At 29.8% G+C, this 18,290-nt stretch overlaps 1 protein-coding gene across 1 annotated transcript; it reads left to right on the forward strand.

The window, feature by feature from the left end:
* The first annotated feature begins 9,737 nt into the window (after positions 1-9,737).
* On the forward strand, positions 9,738-16,201 carry LOC107860670 (glycosyltransferase BC10). Its single transcript, XM_016706110.2, has 11 exons — positions 9,738-10,561; positions 11,856-11,972; positions 12,487-12,587; positions 12,957-13,028; positions 13,310-13,391; positions 13,537-13,617; positions 14,012-14,050; positions 14,203-14,268; positions 15,147-15,296; positions 15,613-15,741; positions 15,875-16,201. The coding sequence occupies exons 1-11, from the start codon at positions 10,313-10,315 to the stop codon at positions 15,926-15,928; spliced, it is 1,140 nt and encodes a 379-aa protein (XP_016561596.1). The 5' UTR covers positions 9,738-10,312; the 3' UTR covers positions 15,929-16,201.
* Positions 16,202-18,290: the final 2,089 nt, after the last annotated feature.

Raw genomic sequence — 18,290 nt, forward strand, 5'->3', positions numbered from 1 at the left:
TCAATACAAATGTGATATATGCGAAACTTCATCGATGTCAATTTAATACATTGAGAACTCAAAATAAAAATATTACTTAAGTATGAAATGAGTATATAAATTGATTTCAACGAATTAAAAGTGGGATTATCCTAGGAAAATGTGTTCAACAAAACTTAGTTAACATCATTACACTAATTGGCAATTAACATCATTACACTAATTGGAACCATCCCTCGACCTATAAACTGCCGGTAAACAATCTTGCAGACTAATCAATACATCTACTAAAGGTCTCACACGAAAAAAAAAAACTCAATAAAAGACATTCTTGTTTGGCTAATGTATCTTAAAAATAAATGTTTTCTTGTTCATTCATCTTTCTCGAGTAAATGGACATTACAGGTAAAACAATGAAATATGTTCTGGCTAACCATCTTTCAGATGTTAGCAACGAGCCAAACACGAGTTTGAAGTTTTAGATGAGTGTAAGAACAAGTTTTTTTTCCAAGGTATACATGTAAAATATATTTAAAAAATAAGATAAATAAATTTTAAAATATATTAAACAGAAAAGATATATCTTCTAAAAAAATCTATTAAAACACTAAGATAAATAAATTGAAACATAGAAAATATATCTATAGGACAATAGAACCATGTTCATGATTTGTCGTTTACAAATTTACAAGTATATGCTGGATTGGGGATCAACTCATCTAACACAATTGATTACATAAATATTCAAATTATTTATGTGCTTCAAAGGTGGCAAAATTTTAAGTGTTTTCTTATGCTAATATTTTCCAATTCCAAGGTTGCTCCAATTTGAATATACTACGAGTAGTTAATAAGAAAAGAGGGTCAAAAAAGTGAAGGATAAATGAGATGAAAAGCATCAATAATTATATTATGAACTAAAATATTTTTGTTCCTATTAGCTAGTGATCAAGAAGAGTCACTATTTAGAAGAAATTTAATGAATGAAAATTAAAGAGATAAGACTACTATTGGTAACTAAAAAAAGTAAAAGAGACAAGACTATAATTAAAGACTGAAAAATATGAAAAAGTGTATAATCAAGTTAATTATTCAAGTTAATAAAAAAATATAAAATCAAATCTTAAGTTTTGAAAATATAGTTACCATATATAACTCTTTAAATTGTGGAAAAACTTGGATAGTTAATTATTAAGAAAAAAAATTGATACCTTAATTTGCCATAATTATCCAAAATTTTTAATTAATAGTGATAAATGTTAAATGCTAAATATAAGGAAATAATACAAATAATAAATATTACCAAATTGATTTTAGAAAATTTAATTAAAATATATTTTTCTCAAAAGTTGCTATAACTTATAATTATTTCTTAAGTCTAGTAATTAATAAAAAATTATGCTATAACTTGTAATTAACAATCTAAAAAGTATATTTGGGATAGTTTTCACAATCTCAAATTTGACAGCCCAAACATAATAGGAGAAGGCCCCAAAATGATTAGTATTAGGCGTAGGTATGAAAGCCCATTTTGAACGGTGTAATGGGCCACAAGGCCCCCAACATCTAGCCTATACCCGTCCATACCTTCCCTTTTCCTTTCTCTTACTCTTTCCATTTTAAATTAAACATTGTTATTCAGCTTGTTTTTCTTTTTCTTTTTATTTATCGAATCAGCGCATTAGGAATCGAAGATGAAGATGATTTTCGACAAGCGCACGTTCATAGACTGTTAGCAAGATAAGGCGAGAAAGATATTGAATGAGTTTAAAGAGTATTTATCTAAGCTAAGTCCAGTTAGTTCTACTATTTTCAGGAGCTAAGTGTAGCCTCTTACAAGTCTCAATTGAGGCAGAAAAAAGACAATTCTTAACCCGATGGGGAATCTTGCTACATAGCTTCATATCTAAATGTCACCAACAAGATAAAATTCATAAGCAACCAACTGGACTTTAAGATTTCTCCCAATTTGGTATTGTATATTAATTGAAAGAATATTATATGAAATTTAAAATTGTTAAGTTATGTAACATAATATAATATGTACACTGTAAATAACGAATAACAAATAGAATTAGGTTCAAATTTTGGATTTACAATGAGCTACTTGTAGTTTGACTAATAAGGTCACTAGTGGTTATTGTCTCAATGATATATGAATCAATCACTCTCTTTTCACCTTTTTAGGGTTAGAATAAGTCCATATACTCGTCATTTTCCAAAGGTTTGAACCTCCACTATCACACGCATAATCGAATCATTAATTTATATTACTGTATTTATTTATTTTTGGTTCCCTATTCAGTGTCTAATGTCTGCATTAGAGCCCCGACTGATTCGGATCGCGTATTGCAAGGCCCATTAAGGTGGCAGCTCTCAACAAAATTTTCTCCATACCCAGAGTCGAACCCTCAACTCCTGGTTAAGAGTGGAGCGACCCCATCCAATGCACCACAAACCATATATATGTTGGTTAATTTATATTATAAAGCCACTAACATAGTTCTTTTATCAAATAATTTATATTATTATTCGATAAAAGAATTATGTTAGTGGCTTTGCCTTTATTTGATCATATAATATTGCTGAACTATTTTGTGTGATAACTTATAGATATTCTCTTCAAGGTTCAAGCAAAAATTCCTCTTCTAAATCAATATAATTATTGTTCCTTGGCTACTTTTACAACAACAGAAGTATCGCAAGAACACGATCTTGTTAAAATTAATGAAATATCACAAAGAAACAATCAGCTAGATTATTTTACTACAAGCACATTTTTTGTTATATAATTAATCACTTGAGCTAAAAGTTATCAGTTCAACTAGTAATTAATAGATGAGAACATTTTGTAATCGACTTAAATAAATAAATTGTAGTAAATCAAACTCATATGAAGCGCTTTTAAAATATTATTTTTTTTGTAAAGCATACAGATTGAAATAAAAATTATTTAACGAGAAGGGACAATATGAATTTGAAGTCTTTGCGCGGTTAAATTTGAATCTCCTTCGCATTCGTCCCACCTCTAAAGAAGATAGGGCAATGGCAGATAAGTTTGTCTTAATATATATATATATTTTTTGGCATTATAAATTATAATCATGGGATGCTTAGATTCTGTCTTATTATAGATTTATTTAGCACTATGATTTTCTTGAATTCATTAGTTAATGCTTATACTATACTAACATTTTGGGAGTGGAAAAGGAATCATAAACTTTTCTTTCTTTTTTTTCATTAAAGAAATACTCTCATGACTAGTGGGTAATATAATTAATCAATTATTCAAAACCTATATTGCGTTGTCACGTCCACCATCGAAGGACAAGGCATGTGCACAGAGATAATATTACTTACTGTCTAGCTCACTATTGTATCCCAGTTTGCAAATTAGTGAGTTTTATAGTTTAACTATATCAAGTCATCAACATAAAAACAAATAAATAAATAAAGACAGGGCAGTGAATTAAATTTTTTGTACAAAGGACATCAATATAATAAATTGTTAGTTTTTTTTTTTTTCGGGTGAGCACTTTGTGGTGAGCACTTTGTGCGCACTAGGTAAATCCTTCGCTGTGCAATCACTCGTAAACCACACAGGAGATGTAAACCGCACTAGGTAAGCCCCGTGCGACGAGCTAGATTGAGGAGGCATTAGGGGGATCGATACGGCGACCTCCGCACTAGGTGACCCGCGTTCGTTCCCTGGCAACGGCGTTTTAGGTAGTGCACCTAGGTGAGCTAGTTGAAGCCAACGCTTTCATCCACACGACCAAGAATCGATCCCTGAGTCACACAATATTTAATAAATTGTTAGTTATAATCATGATATTCATAATAGCAATTAAATTGATGTAACGTGTGGTATTCATAATAAAATTTGAGATTAATTTTCTCTATCAATATTTTTTGAGTCGAACTTGTCGCACCCCACACACCCAACGTTGCAGATTTTTCTCGAGATAGTAGAATTTTTTTTTAAAAAAAACACGATTATAAATTGTGACAAAGAAAGACACGCATGGATCACTGCTATTCTCTTTTTCCTTGCCCTTTTTTAAAGTGTGTTTTTTCATAGCACCTCTCATAATATAACAGTAGGAATTGAGTTCAATACCAACATTTTTTAAGTGGAATTTCTTCATAATTGTGTCAGAGGGTAGTATTTTCTCAAACACCGGTACCTTTAGAAATTAATGATGGTTATTTATTTTGGACAAGAAAACATAGAAGGATGAAAATTAAGGGCACCAATTAATGAAGTAAAAAAAAAAAAAAAAGAACAAACAAACTGGTAGTCTTACCAAACTACTAGTATATATTTATAAATTAAATACATGTGTTAATGATGCTAGTATATTCTTAGATCTTCATCTATCAATAGCGACAACAACATAGCCAACTAACACGCCTGCATTGAATTGAATAAATATATAAATGACACATACAGCTTACATTAACTTTTTATTATCTAATCTTAATTAAGTTTTCTTTATGTTAAAGAAATTCAACAGTTAGAACATAGTATAAATTAAAGGAAAATATTGGTATAATTTACTACATTATCTCTTTTAAATAAAAATAGATTGATTTCTTCTTTTTTTTTTTAAGAAAAAAAATACTATGTAATTAAGGATATTTAGTTGAAAATAATTATCAGTTCTAATTTTGAAATTTAAAACAATAATTACTTTGGAATAATTTAAAAAAATCAAAGTGACTGTTAAGTGTTTAATTGAGGACAAAAGGAGTACGTACATGGACGACATGAATTTAATATTTTAATTGAATGTCCTTCTTTATTTTTAGTACCGATACTAATTCTAACATCAATTTATTACTGAATTAATGTAATTTAATGGAGTATAAATCTCGGAGGTATGTAATTTTTTTATTTATTTTTTAAATCTGCATGTTGGTCGTACATGCATATTTTGGGTTGGTGTGTGTTTTGATGTATCGTCAATTATTTCCAAGAAAGTCGAGCACCTAAAGATGACATTAAAGGAACATTAGTTGGCCAATTCTGTTAGCTGTCCAGTAACTTTCAAGCATGGATTTCATCATCATTGATTTTTATTTTTATTTTTGTTGAAAATAAGTCAATAAACATGTTGTTTGGTTGGTTGGATAAAAACAATAATTTTAAAATAAAATGTAATATTATTTTATCATGCTTTTAATTATTAATATTAATTAATTTCAATATTAATTTATCTCGTCATTTATGCATACTATAATAAAGAGATTAACCATCCTATATTATGAAACAAGTTATGAAAAATTGTAAAACATGGATAGGTAGTATAGAAACTATTTTTATTGGTTATTTTGTTTTTATACCAAAAAAAATAGATACATAGGGTATAATTTAAAATAAAAATTATTTATTAAATTTAATAAAATTGAGAAGGTGTTGATGGTTTTGACGAAAGATAAACTTTTATCTTTTAGTGTTTTAATTCATGTACCATTAATCATTATATTCCATGTTATTTAGGTACAACATAATATGTTAATTGGTGTATTTAATCAGCGAAGTATATATAAATCAAATATTGAATAAAATGATGTATAGAATTTTACACTATACTGTGTTTTTTCTCCTTGATAATTCGAGCTTCAGAGATATATTTACAATTAAACAGGGTTCATGTTCGTATTCTAGCTAGTACCAAATTTTATATGCATGAGCCACAGGGGTGGATCTAGAGTGGTAGGTGAGGGTTCCCGGAAACTCAGTGATTTTCGTGCGAATCTTTTAATTTTACTGAGAAATCTAGCAAATATATAAGTATTATAAGTTAGGAATTCATAAACAAAGTGTTATCGTTAATATAGTGGTATAGGCCTTTTGGTTGTGTAAGCCACTATATTTGATTTTTATATTTTACAAGAAATCCATAAACTTTAAATCCTAGATTCGCCTCTGGATTTAGCCAAATATTGAATTCCATCTATGTTTCTTAATATTAAGTTACTGGCAACTACTGTTAATTATCTTCCTATTTGGGAGAAGAAAAAAATATTCCTATATGAAGCAAGTAGCAAGTTTCTATCAGTACAATAAAAACTTACCATGGTTTAAATGTCTCACCTGAATTACAAATGCCGTAAACAAGCTGTTTTTTGTCATTTTTAGTTGTGATAATGTACTAATGAAAATGTGTTATTTATTTAACAAAAAATATAGAAAAGAATAAAAAAGTACAAATATTCCTTTATATATTTAGAAGTAAAGTGTCATTTTGATTATGCACAACACTGAAGACTGAAGAGGCATATGAAGTTTAGAAAAATGAGTTCAAAGTTCAAACTCAGATTAGTATTTTGTTGAAACAAAAAAGTACTAATATTTTTTATGTGAAATAAGATATGCCAAGCAGGTCTGGGCATGGTACGACATTATATGTTTTGGTTTTTGATTTTAAAAAACATTGTGTCGATATTAAAATAATTCGGTATAGTTCACTATTTGAAAGTTTGATTTCAATATTGAGATACGATAAATCAATAATCATAATAATTAAAATTTTCACCATTATTATTTTATGTTTGCTAATATTAATATATATATATATATATATTATGTAACTGTGTACTTCAATTAAATATTTTGATAATTTTCTTTTATAAATACTGAAAACCGCATCAATATTTTTAAAATTCTAAAATATAGTATATCAGAACATTGAACTCGCAGTATTGAAATTTTAATTTTGATATAATAATTCAATATCTACTTACCATATCCACCCTATGCTAAGCTAACGTACAGTTATTATTAGGGAAAATTTCAGAAATAGCAATTTTATAACCTTAATTATAACTTTTATAGCAACAGTTTTATAATTATGAAAAATAATAAATTGTATTTTGTATTTAAGTAAAATGTTGTTATATAAATACATACACAAATATATATGTATTACTGATAAATACATATGCACAACTGAAAAATACATATTCTTCTATTACCATGAAGTGGGTAAAATATTGCTACTTTTGCTATAAGTTGCAATTTTGAAGAAGTGTTGCTATTTATTGTAATTATAGTCTTAAGGATGCTAGTTTCTGTAATTTTTCCTTATTATTATATTTGGATAGAGGTGCATGACCCGTATCATCATGGGCCCAACACTATAAATATTTTTTAGCACTAAAATTTGATATTGATGAGATACAAACATAAATGTACATTGATTTAATTAAATATTATTAATTCTGATATATAAATGACTTATAATAATCAATTAGAGGTAATATAGTAAATCACTGAGTAATTAGGGGTAATATAGGCAGACATGTCATCTATTTTTTTAATTAAATATTATTAAATTTTTAATACATAAATGACTTATAATAATTAATTAGGGGTAATATAGTAAATCACTGAGCAATTAGGGGTAATATAGACAGACATGTCATCTATTTTTTTAATTAAATATTATTAATGTTTTAATACATAAATGACTTATAATGATTAATTAGGGATGATATAGTAAAATCACGGTTAAAGCAGCTGAAACAAACTTCATAAATATCTATTTTTTTAATTAAATATTATTAATTCTAATATGTAAATAATTGATAATAATTAATTAGGGATAATATAATAAAAAAATATTATTAATTCTAATATATAAATGATTTATAATAATTAATTAGGGATAATATAGTAAATCACGGAGCAATTAGAGGTAATATAGTAAATGATAGGGGGCAATATAGTAATTTACTTTTGGAATAAAATATTATTAATTTTTTAATACATAAATGACTTATAATAATTAATTAGGGATGATACAGTAAAATCACGCTTAAAACAGCTGAAACAAACGTTTTAAATATCTATTTTTTAATTAAATATTATTAATTTTCTATAAATGACTTATAATAATTAATTAGGGATAATATAATAAAAATATTATTAATTCTAATATGTAAATAACTTGTAATGATTAATTAAAAATACTATAATAAATCATGAAATAATTAAAGCATAATATAATAAATAATAGAGATAAAAAAGTAAATTCACGAAGAACTGGTCCAAATCAGCTCTTCTATATAATAGAAAAGTACACATAGGGTGTAAACATTCGCTCGAAATTATAGAAAGCTGCGAAAAATAAGAAAAGGATAAAAAATAGTGCTACATACTTTACTCTCTTAGTTGGGGTGGGCGTTTCAGTCCGATATTTTCAAATTTTGAATTCAGTAGTTCGGTAATCGATATTTGAACGTAGATATCATATACCATACTTATAAATATCAATTCAGTAATTCGATAATCGGTAAATTAAATTTCGATTCGATACAGTATTTAGTAATACCATATTAAAATTGAAGATGTGCAAATGTACGTTTAAACTTCAAAGAGTATATTTAAAAGAAATCCTATTGAATATTATTTTTGTTATTTTTTACGAATATATTACTAAAGTCTAAAAGATTCTTTGAGATAATTAATACTATTGTTTATTGATAGACATATCGTATGTATATACAGGGGTGTTCATGGATTGGTTTGGGTCGGTTATTGGTCAAAATCATAACCAAACCAGCTTGGTCGTTTTTCAAATTTCTAATAACCATCGGTTTGGTTCTTGTCGGTTTAGTTCGGTTTGGTTTGGTTTTTTCGATTTATAACTTTAACTAATGATAAAAGTTGATTTTTTTTTAAAAAAAATTCAATCTAACATATGAGATGTTAACCGAGTGTTGTATTTCAAACGTGAAACTAAGATGTCAACTGAGTGTTATACTTTGGCAAAATTATGAACAACACCATATGAACACTTCTAAAAATATATTTTAAAACTACATTAACAAAATGATATGATAAACCCCCCAAAAGGTGAACACATAAACTTCTTACTCAACAAGGTTAAAAAAAAAGGTTAGAATTAATGATTGTATATAGTCAAATGAATCTCTGCTATAAATTTTAATATACAATAAGATGTTATTTTCATAATTAGTATCATTTGTCATTTAAAGTGCGAAATTCACTTAGAATCTCATAAGGTACTATTAACTAGATGAAGAAATGACTTAATGTGTTACGACTAAAGTTAAATCATGATTAAAATATAAAGTGTAACAAATATTTATATTGTATTTATGAATAATACATAAATAATTATATATACATATATATATATATATATATCGGTTCGGTTTGATTATTTTAGAGTAAAATCAAACCAAACCAAATTAGTATTGATTTTTTTAAATTCAAAACCAAACCAAACCAAATCTAACCAAATATCAATTTTTTTAATTGATTTGGTTTGGATCGTGGTTCGGTTTGGTTAAAAACCAATCCATGAACACCGCTATATATATATATATATATATATATATATATATATAATTCGATATTCGGTAAATACCGAATACTAAATGATATTAATATCTTGTATCAAACCCAATTCTGAATATCAAAATATTAAAAATTTATTTTTAAATACCAATTATCAAATTTTTTAATTTGATTCGATAATTTGATTTTTGATATTTTATGCCCAATCCTACCCTTGACAAAAGAATTGAAAAAGAAGATCAATTTTGAGTCAAGGCAAAGCCTGCAATGGATTTTCTTAATACATGCCAAGTAATTATTTTTTTCCGATATATATATATATATATATATATATATATATATGTCATGCTTTTAAATTTATAATTTATGTATTTAAATTTTATATATTATTTATTAGGAGTAATATATATTTCGATTTATTTAATCGCTTAATTATGATAAGTTTTTATCTTCCGTCTAGTTCAGTCCCAAGTATGGTAGATTTGCTGTCAAAAGAAAATTTGTTCCGCCATTAAAGTAGCCATTGAAAAAGGTTCTCATTCTCCCTCCAATTCACGCAACCAATCTGTAGTAATTATTACAGTAGCACTAGTATTATTAACCTTATCTTTTACTCACTCACTCACTACTAAAAAGATCCCAACTACATAAAGTTCAGTCAATACTCAAGTCAGTCCAGTCTCCGTCCCTTTCTTCTCTTTAATTTCTTCTCAGATCCTTTCTTTTTTTTTTGTCGTTGGAACCATTTTGCCATTAAATCGAGAATCTTAGTAGCTCAGTTCGTTGACTATTTAAATTTTCACCTTATTAATGAGATTTCGATTTTCACCACGCTACCGTCGATGAATCTTAGTATTTCAGTTGTTTGGTTATCTAAATTTTTACCTTGTTGGGGAGAGTTGGATTCTCATCTCGTCATCTCGTCCCCAGTTTCAATTTTGCCATTAAATTGCTTAGAGATCTTCATGGGGTATCCATGTAAGTAATTGAAGTGTTGTAACTATGGGTGGCTTGAAATTGATACGAAGATCAAATTCCCAGAAATCTCAACATAGATGGAAAATAAAAGTGTTTGTCATGATGTTACTTGGTTCTTTCTTCGGGACTTTATTGATAATGGAGACACAGTATAGTAGAATTAGAATGTTAGCTTTGCTTTCTACTCCTAAAATCCAAAATCCCAAAATTGCATTTTTGTTTATCGCTCGGAATCGTCTGCCTTTGGATATTGTTTGGGATGCCTTCTTTCAGGTAATTCGATTAGTTTTATGTGGCAATTGGATTTTTCCTGTTTTATTACGTTTCTGTTTTTTGTCTTTTTGCCTTAAATATCTCTATGTTTGTATTGTTTCCCTAAGTGTGAATTCTTGAAAATTTTTGTTTTTGTTTACATTGATTATACTTCTCATTTATGGTAATTGGTTTTAGGATCTTTTATCACTAAGTTTATTACATAAAAGTGCCAATGAATCTTTATACGGACTTGCAATAGTAAATGTAGTCGGCTTAGATTATATTTTTTTTGCAAGTTTTCTTTTCCCTTTTTTGCTTTGCTTTTAGTAGTATCTTGTGGCTCTAGTATTATCTTGTGGCTAGCGTTTTTAGTTTATTTTGCTTGTACAAGTTTATATGCATTTATGTTTTGTGTCTTCTATATTGTTATTTGGTCCTAAGCTGGGGGTCTATCGGAAACAGCCTCTCTACTTCACCTGAGGTAGTGGTATGATCTGCGCACACTCTACCCTCCCCAGACCCCACTAGGTGGGAATACACTGGCTATGTTGTTGTTGTTGTTGTTGTTATTTTGTGATTTTTTCTTTTTCATTACCAAGCTCATTAATCAGTTAACTATCCCATGATCCCAGACTAGTTGAGGTTTGTTGTACGAATCGTTTGCTCTATCTATTCTATTTTATCTTTGAAGGAAAAATAGGAGCCCCTAAAGTTAAAAGTTTTTTTTCTGAATTTCGCACTTACCCTATACTGGTATACAATAACCATAATAAAAAGACTAAAAGAACTCCTGTAAAAACCCGACTTAATGTAATCTTTTTCCTTTTTCCAAGACTTGATGCAAGTATAACAATAATAACAACAATTAAGCCTCAATTCCTACTAGTTGGTATAGCCTATACTGCTATACAGATCCTTTGCTTCATTTTACGTTTTGTCTTTCGTTGAGTTTGTATTGATTTCGAGGAATTGCGTGCCTTTTGAACGGCATTATCAAATAATTATAGTTTGAGAACTTGTGCAAATTGGTTTCAACAACAATTGGGGTTAGTTTTGATTCCTTCAGGTCTCTTATGATCTAAAAGATTTAGTGCTTAGGGTAATATTTGCTTTCTCTTGAATATACGTATAAATGTGCCAGTAACTGTTTGCTGTCCCGCACATGCTTGCCATGCCACCTGAAGGTGGACTCTTTGAACTCCCCTGTTTGTAGCTCTTTCCAGTAGTATGCAGATCTCTCCTCGTTATCCAAACCAAATCTTTTCTTTTGCTGGCTTTCTAGACTTGTATTTTTTGTGTGCATGTTTTGCAGGGTGATGAGGAAAATAAATTTTCAATACTGGTTCATTCACGGCCAGGGTTTCTATTCAGCAAAGTAACGACAAGATCAGTGTATTTCTTGGATCGCCAAGTTAACGATAGTATACAGGTTTCTTTCTTCTTCTACTGAACTTTTTCTATTGATTACATCATCGCTAAGTGCAGCAGCTAGGTAATCCACCTATTGAGTTTCTGAGCAATTATGATAGAAATGCATGCACTGCATTATCGTAGACCAGTTCTTTGTCAGTTCGCTGTGCATAGTCACTCTACTTGGTTTACTATCCCACGTACCTCATCTCAATTGTTTTGCTCATCTAAATAAAATCTTTTGGGGGTTTTCCTTTATGGTTCTTTAACCCTTACAGTACACACTGCACGCAGACAACTGTTCTTTTAGATATGTGTTTCTGATTTTTCTTAATAATAGACGTGTTTCTGATTTTACAAAACCTTCATGAGGCTATTGCCAAAAAATCATATCACATTCTCTTGTTCATGTAAGATTTTCTGTGGTCAAGTCTTTATTTTGAATGATGAGCTTATAACAACGCTTATGTTCTTCTTCTCTTTCGCGTACTTCTTATGGCCTAGCAATATTCAGCAAGTATGTTTTCCTTCAGGTAGATTGGGGAGAAGCAAGCATGATCCAGGCAGAGCGCATTTTACTTCAGCATGCATTGATGGATCCTCTCAATGAACGATTTGTTTTTCTTTCAGACAGGTGAGATATAATTTCCCTTAATATCTCCATTTATCAAATCTGTAGCACAGGCTGACTCATTTGTTACTGGTTGGCTTAATTGGTAAGCTACTTTTGCAGCTATATACCTGTTAATCCTATTAGTTTTCTAAGCTAGGGGTCTGCAATCAAACTCTGATTAAATAAACTATTCTAATATCGATTATTGCTTCGGGTCACTGAGCATAATCAGAGGCACATCAGTTTTAAAAGAGCACTTGGAACATAGTCTCAGAAAGCCATGCAATTATGTTTTTCCCAACATTGATATCTCTGCAATATTACTCATCATATTAACATTTGTGTTGCGACTGTCATCTAATTTATTTCAGCTTTTTCATGTTACTTCAGTTGCATACCTTTGTACAACTTCAGCTACACATATGACTACATAATGTCTACGCCAAATAGCTTTGTTGACAGGTAAGAGACATTGATATTTCTGTTCGTTCTTGAGTAAATGATTTGTTCAGGTAGTCAAAATCAAGTGCTAATAAGTAAGCGTTAGTTCTTTCATGGAAGGGCACTTGTCATTCTCAAAAGATCTATTAAACCTGAATCCATTTTTTTGGCCAAATATCTAGCTAGCATCCTATGCTGATTGAAAAAAATAAAAAATATAGCAAGTATCTTGCTTTCACAAATTAAAATGTGGAGCCATCGTCATGCTTCATTTATCTTATTTTATTTAAAAATGAAAACAGCTTTGCTGATACAAAAGAAGGTCGCTACAACCCCAAAATGGATCCAATTATTCCTGTTCAAAGCTGGAGGAAAGGTTCTCAGGTATTGGTCGGAAGTATGCATTCTAGCTTTATGAAGTTCAATGTAACTCCTTAAGAGGAATTCTCAAAGGAGAAATGGAGCAAAAAAGGAAGGTGTATCTTTCACTTTTACTAGTTGTATAGCTTACTGGTCATTTTTTTCGCAGTGGGCTGTTCTAAACAGAAAGCATGCAGATAAAATAGTGAAGGATGACAGATTATTTCCTATGTTTCAGCTGCATTGCAAGGCAAGTTGCTTTTTTTTGTTTTTTGGTTTAGGAAACCTTCCTTTACTGTTATTCCGAAAACCAGGATATGGATTTGATTTACCATGTTCATGGATGGTCCTGAGTTCGTGAGCATTGCAAGACATGTTATCTAGAATTTTCATTCTCAATTTAAGAAAAAATTCTTTTGGATGGATGGAGACAAGGCAATAGAAAAATGATTGTTAAAGAAGTTGATGCCATTAGTAATAGTTTCTCATGTGCCTCCAATTTTCTGGTTGTTCAACTATTATGGCTCCTAATGCATGCAGAAGTTAACTACCCTGATGATATCTACAGTTCTGCATTTGTATGTTCCCATTGCACAGCTTCATACATTTGTGTTGTTCACCTTAATTATATTATCATTGTGCAGAAAAAGCCGCTCCCTGAGTTTTGGCGGGATCAGTATGTGGTAAGTGTGCATGCTGTTTGAGTATTTCTTCTCTTTTATTGTTAGTCGATATGTTAACTTTAACTTTCGCTAAAAGATCTTGACATGCTATACCAATCTATACACTTCTTTATACTGTTGAATTGTTTTCTAAAGTCTGTTGTCTTCTGCAGCCTCCAGATACATCCAAAATTCATAATTGTATACCGGATGAACACTATGTACAAACTCTGCTTGCTGTAAGTTGTTTCCTGTGATCTAAATTCGTCTTGGCAACTTGATTCCCCCTCCCCCCCCAAAAAAAAATAAAAATATCACTGAGTTCACTTCAGACAATGATACTCTGTCAAAGAAAATTCCCTTGCATGGACCATTGGTAGCTTAGTGTAATCCACACTCTACAACAGTTCATTTCAAGTTTGTGCTGATTGCCAATACATTTTAAGTTACTATTTCATGACCTGCTTGAGTACTAATAGTGACAATTCTTTATGAGGAAGTAATTGGTAATATAATAACCTTGGCAATTGCATTATATTTGTTTCTTTGTTTATCCCGGAAAAATGAGAAAAGAAAACAACTAATATCGCTCAATCCCAACAATGTTGGGTTTGGCCATCTTAATCCTCGCTATCCATGTCGCACCGATTAAGCCCGTCTAAGGCCCATGTTATTTTTAAAGATGAAATTAGTTTAACTACTATCGAAGTTCCACATTTTCCACTGGCATTTAACTCTACAAGACCCTTAGCATTTACTGGACCTAAACGTAAAAGTTTAATATGACTTAACATCGGACGAAAAGCAAAAGAGCCTTGGTATTTCTGTTTTGGCTTCATTTGCCGTGTCAAGTCGGTTTTATTATTTTGCTAAGGAGTACTAGTTTAGGTTAGCGTACCTTTCACTGTTAGTTGAGTTCAGCTAGTTGTAAACTCTTGTAGGTTTGTTTCAAATTTGCTGCATTGCATCTCATTAATAAGTTGGGTAACTAGAAAAGTTATTAATGAGTGGAATTGAATAATGCAAGAGTCATAATTGCTCTAAAGTGCAACCTATTTTCACTTGATACTTTGTTATCAACCTTTATATATTTTTATGAGCTTTTCATTTAATCCAGCATGAAGGACTTGAAGGTGAAATTACACGGAGGACACTGACTCACACTGCATGGCTTATTTTATCCTCCAAGGAGCGTGAACGGAAAGGATGGCATCCTGTTACCTATAAATTAGCTGACGCTACTCCCATGCTAATCCAATCTATCAAGGTACTATTGGTTCTTTTCAGCAAGAAGATTAGTAGATTAGTCAGGTCTACTAGCAGAAATCTCGGTTGTCATTTGGGAGAAAAATGTTTCAGGAAATTATATCACTCATATATTGACAAGAGGAGAAGATAATGAACTAGTAATCCACTCAAGTAGCTATTATTTGGAAGTAAGGAGGGGTCACAACACCCGGAAAATTTGAGCTTCACTTGTCAGCTATTGAGCTGAGCATTATTGTCTTACTATATGACACTGAATCGTCCTGTGTAAAATGATGAATGTGCGCACACCTTAGAGATCTATTTGACTTTGACAGGACATAGACAATATATATTACGAGACAGAATACCGGAGAGAGTGGTGCACCAGCAAGGAGAAACCTGCCCCTTGCTTCCTATTTGCAAGGAAATTCACACGGCCGGCAGCTCTGAGGCTTCTCAATATGGTTAGTGCCATATCTATCTGCATTGTAGCAAAAATATCAGTACAATTTTTTCATCTGTTTTGTTCCTTTCCCTTTGCTCTAATTTCGCGTCTGGTTCTGTTTGTGGATGGCTATTGCTCTGGTCTCTATGCAGTCTGCTCTTGGACTTCACCACGAAGTAATAAGCAACGATTGGACACCACAATGAAACGAGCAACATTTGACATCAAATGATCAACATTTGACATCTACAATACTGTACTATCTAGCTGTTAGTAGATATACAAAGTTGAGTAGCTACAGAAAATGGTAATTTAGGTAAATAATGGGGAAGATGTGTAAGTAGAAAGAAAAACTAATGAAATTTGTTGTGCCAGTTTGTTGTAAAATTTCCTTTAAAATTCATTACTGTTTGGTCGTATATGTATGTAGAGTGAGCTCAATCCATTAAATTATTGTTCTATTTGTTTCCGCATTGAAACGCCACAGTGCCATAATTTATTAGAGTTTCACACGATTTACTACCATCAATAAATCAAAGATTGAGTTCTACGTGTCAATATGAGGGTCGAGACATCTTGGGGTCAAGGGTTCAACATATTTAATATATATATATATGTGTATTTGTTTGTTGGAATGGGCTAGCACTTGAGGAGCTAGTTGGTTTTAATTCTGCTAGTTCTTTATAACTGATGGTAGAACTTAATATAGAGATTGTGTCTTCATCTTTTTTTTCAAGGACTAATTTGTTATTTCTATATCCTAAATTATCACTTCTCTCTAAGCAGTTCTTAAAATGTTCTATACATTCTTCTATTTTCATGTCGTCCTTTTGACATCCTTTACATTTAAAAGTTATATATTTATATTCTTCTGCTAAGTTTTCAGCCTTTTCTATGGCCATGTCTACTTCATATCCTTCTTGTAGGACTTCTATATTTATAAACTCGCTCTCTGTTTCGATATTACTCTCTGTTTCATCATCATCTAAATTTCTTTTAGTTGTGTAATTATAATCCGTAAACCTGACCGAAGTTTCTCTTTTACTTGTAGTATATAATAGATGAGAGTCTGGTGTAAAAATTTTTGGTTTAGTAAATTTGTTTAAATTTCATTCTAAACCTGCATATATTTCGGGGTCTATTTTTATAGGTTTTATTAAACTTATGCCTTTATTTCCCATTATTTCAACTACATCATTTACTTTTAGTTTAAATTTTGTATTACTACTTAAAGTTAATTTTCCAATACACATTAATAAATTATTTCCACTATTCATTTCTTCGTACCCTTTAGTTTGGATTCCTATTTTAATGTTTTTTCCAAATTCTTTTAAGTTCATTAGGAAGTCTGGGCTTATATAGAATATTCCTCCATTATTTGTCATATCTACTCCAGTTAATCCTATTATTGACTTCTTAATATCTGACCATCGATCATCATATATTGTTATTAATACTTTGGATCCTAGATTTTTTCTAGTTAGACTTTTTATTCCTATAACAATTAAACCCATATGCATCAATATCATTCTATTATTTTTTATATGTCTTAAGGAATTAACATTTACTAAATCTAGAATTTTAAAATCTTCTCCTATAGCCGATATTTGTTCTTCCCTATAATGTCTATATAATTGATTGTCTGTAGAAAAATATCCTGCGTTATATAGTGTTTTAGGATTTAATAATTTTAATTGATGTTGTTGGAAAATTTGTAAATCTTTGTCTACATCTATATTTCGTTAAGTTTTTGGTTCTGCTCCATATTAGGTTGTCTTTTGCATATTCTAGATAATATATTATTATTTCCTATTCTATTCTCCGAAAAACTTATTCTTTATCTTTGTTCTCCTTGTCTTTCATTATTTTCGATGGTTCTCCGTCTATTTGATAGAAAGTCCATTTTTGTGATTTTCTTATTATATTTTTTCGTTCTTGTTTAGGAGTTAATTCAATTCATTTTAATTGGTTAATAAGTTCGTCTATTTCAAAGTTATTTTTTGGTTGGACTTCTTTATTTTTTATTAAGATGTCTATTTTCTTATGTAGTTCGGGTAATTCTGGTTCTTCCTGGAGAGGTTTTTGAGTTTCTTTGCCTTTAATTAAGATGTCTATCTTTTTGTGTAAGTCTAATAATAATTCTATTATGGTATTATTTTATTTTAGTAAAATTTTATCTGTTTGACTTGAAGGTATATGCTTAGATAATCCTTCTGGTTCGCTATGATAATTTCTTGATTTTTCTAGCGCTTTACTATAATTTATATCTTCTTCACTCATGAAAGTGATATTTCTTCTAATCTTTTTGTTATTTCTTGCAAATCTTTGATTTCTGTTGTTATATTTTCTACTTGTTCTACAAGCTTAGATATTAGTTGAGTTGTTTTTACTTCCAATTCTTTAGATCTTTCTATTATGATTTTTATTAGTTTTTCAATTTCTAATTTTGTAGGTATTTTTTCTAAATTAAACTTGTGATTTAAATATTGAATTTTTCTGTCTATTTCTACTTCTTGTGACTTTAAATAATCTAAATTTTGTTCTATCTTATCTAGTGTCTTTTTATAT

This window comes from Capsicum annuum, chromosome 2 (assembly GCF_002878395.1).
Source record: "Capsicum annuum cultivar UCD-10X-F1 chromosome 2, UCD10Xv1.1, whole genome shotgun sequence".
Lineage (NCBI taxonomy): Eukaryota > Viridiplantae > Streptophyta > Magnoliopsida > Solanales > Solanaceae > Capsicum > Capsicum annuum.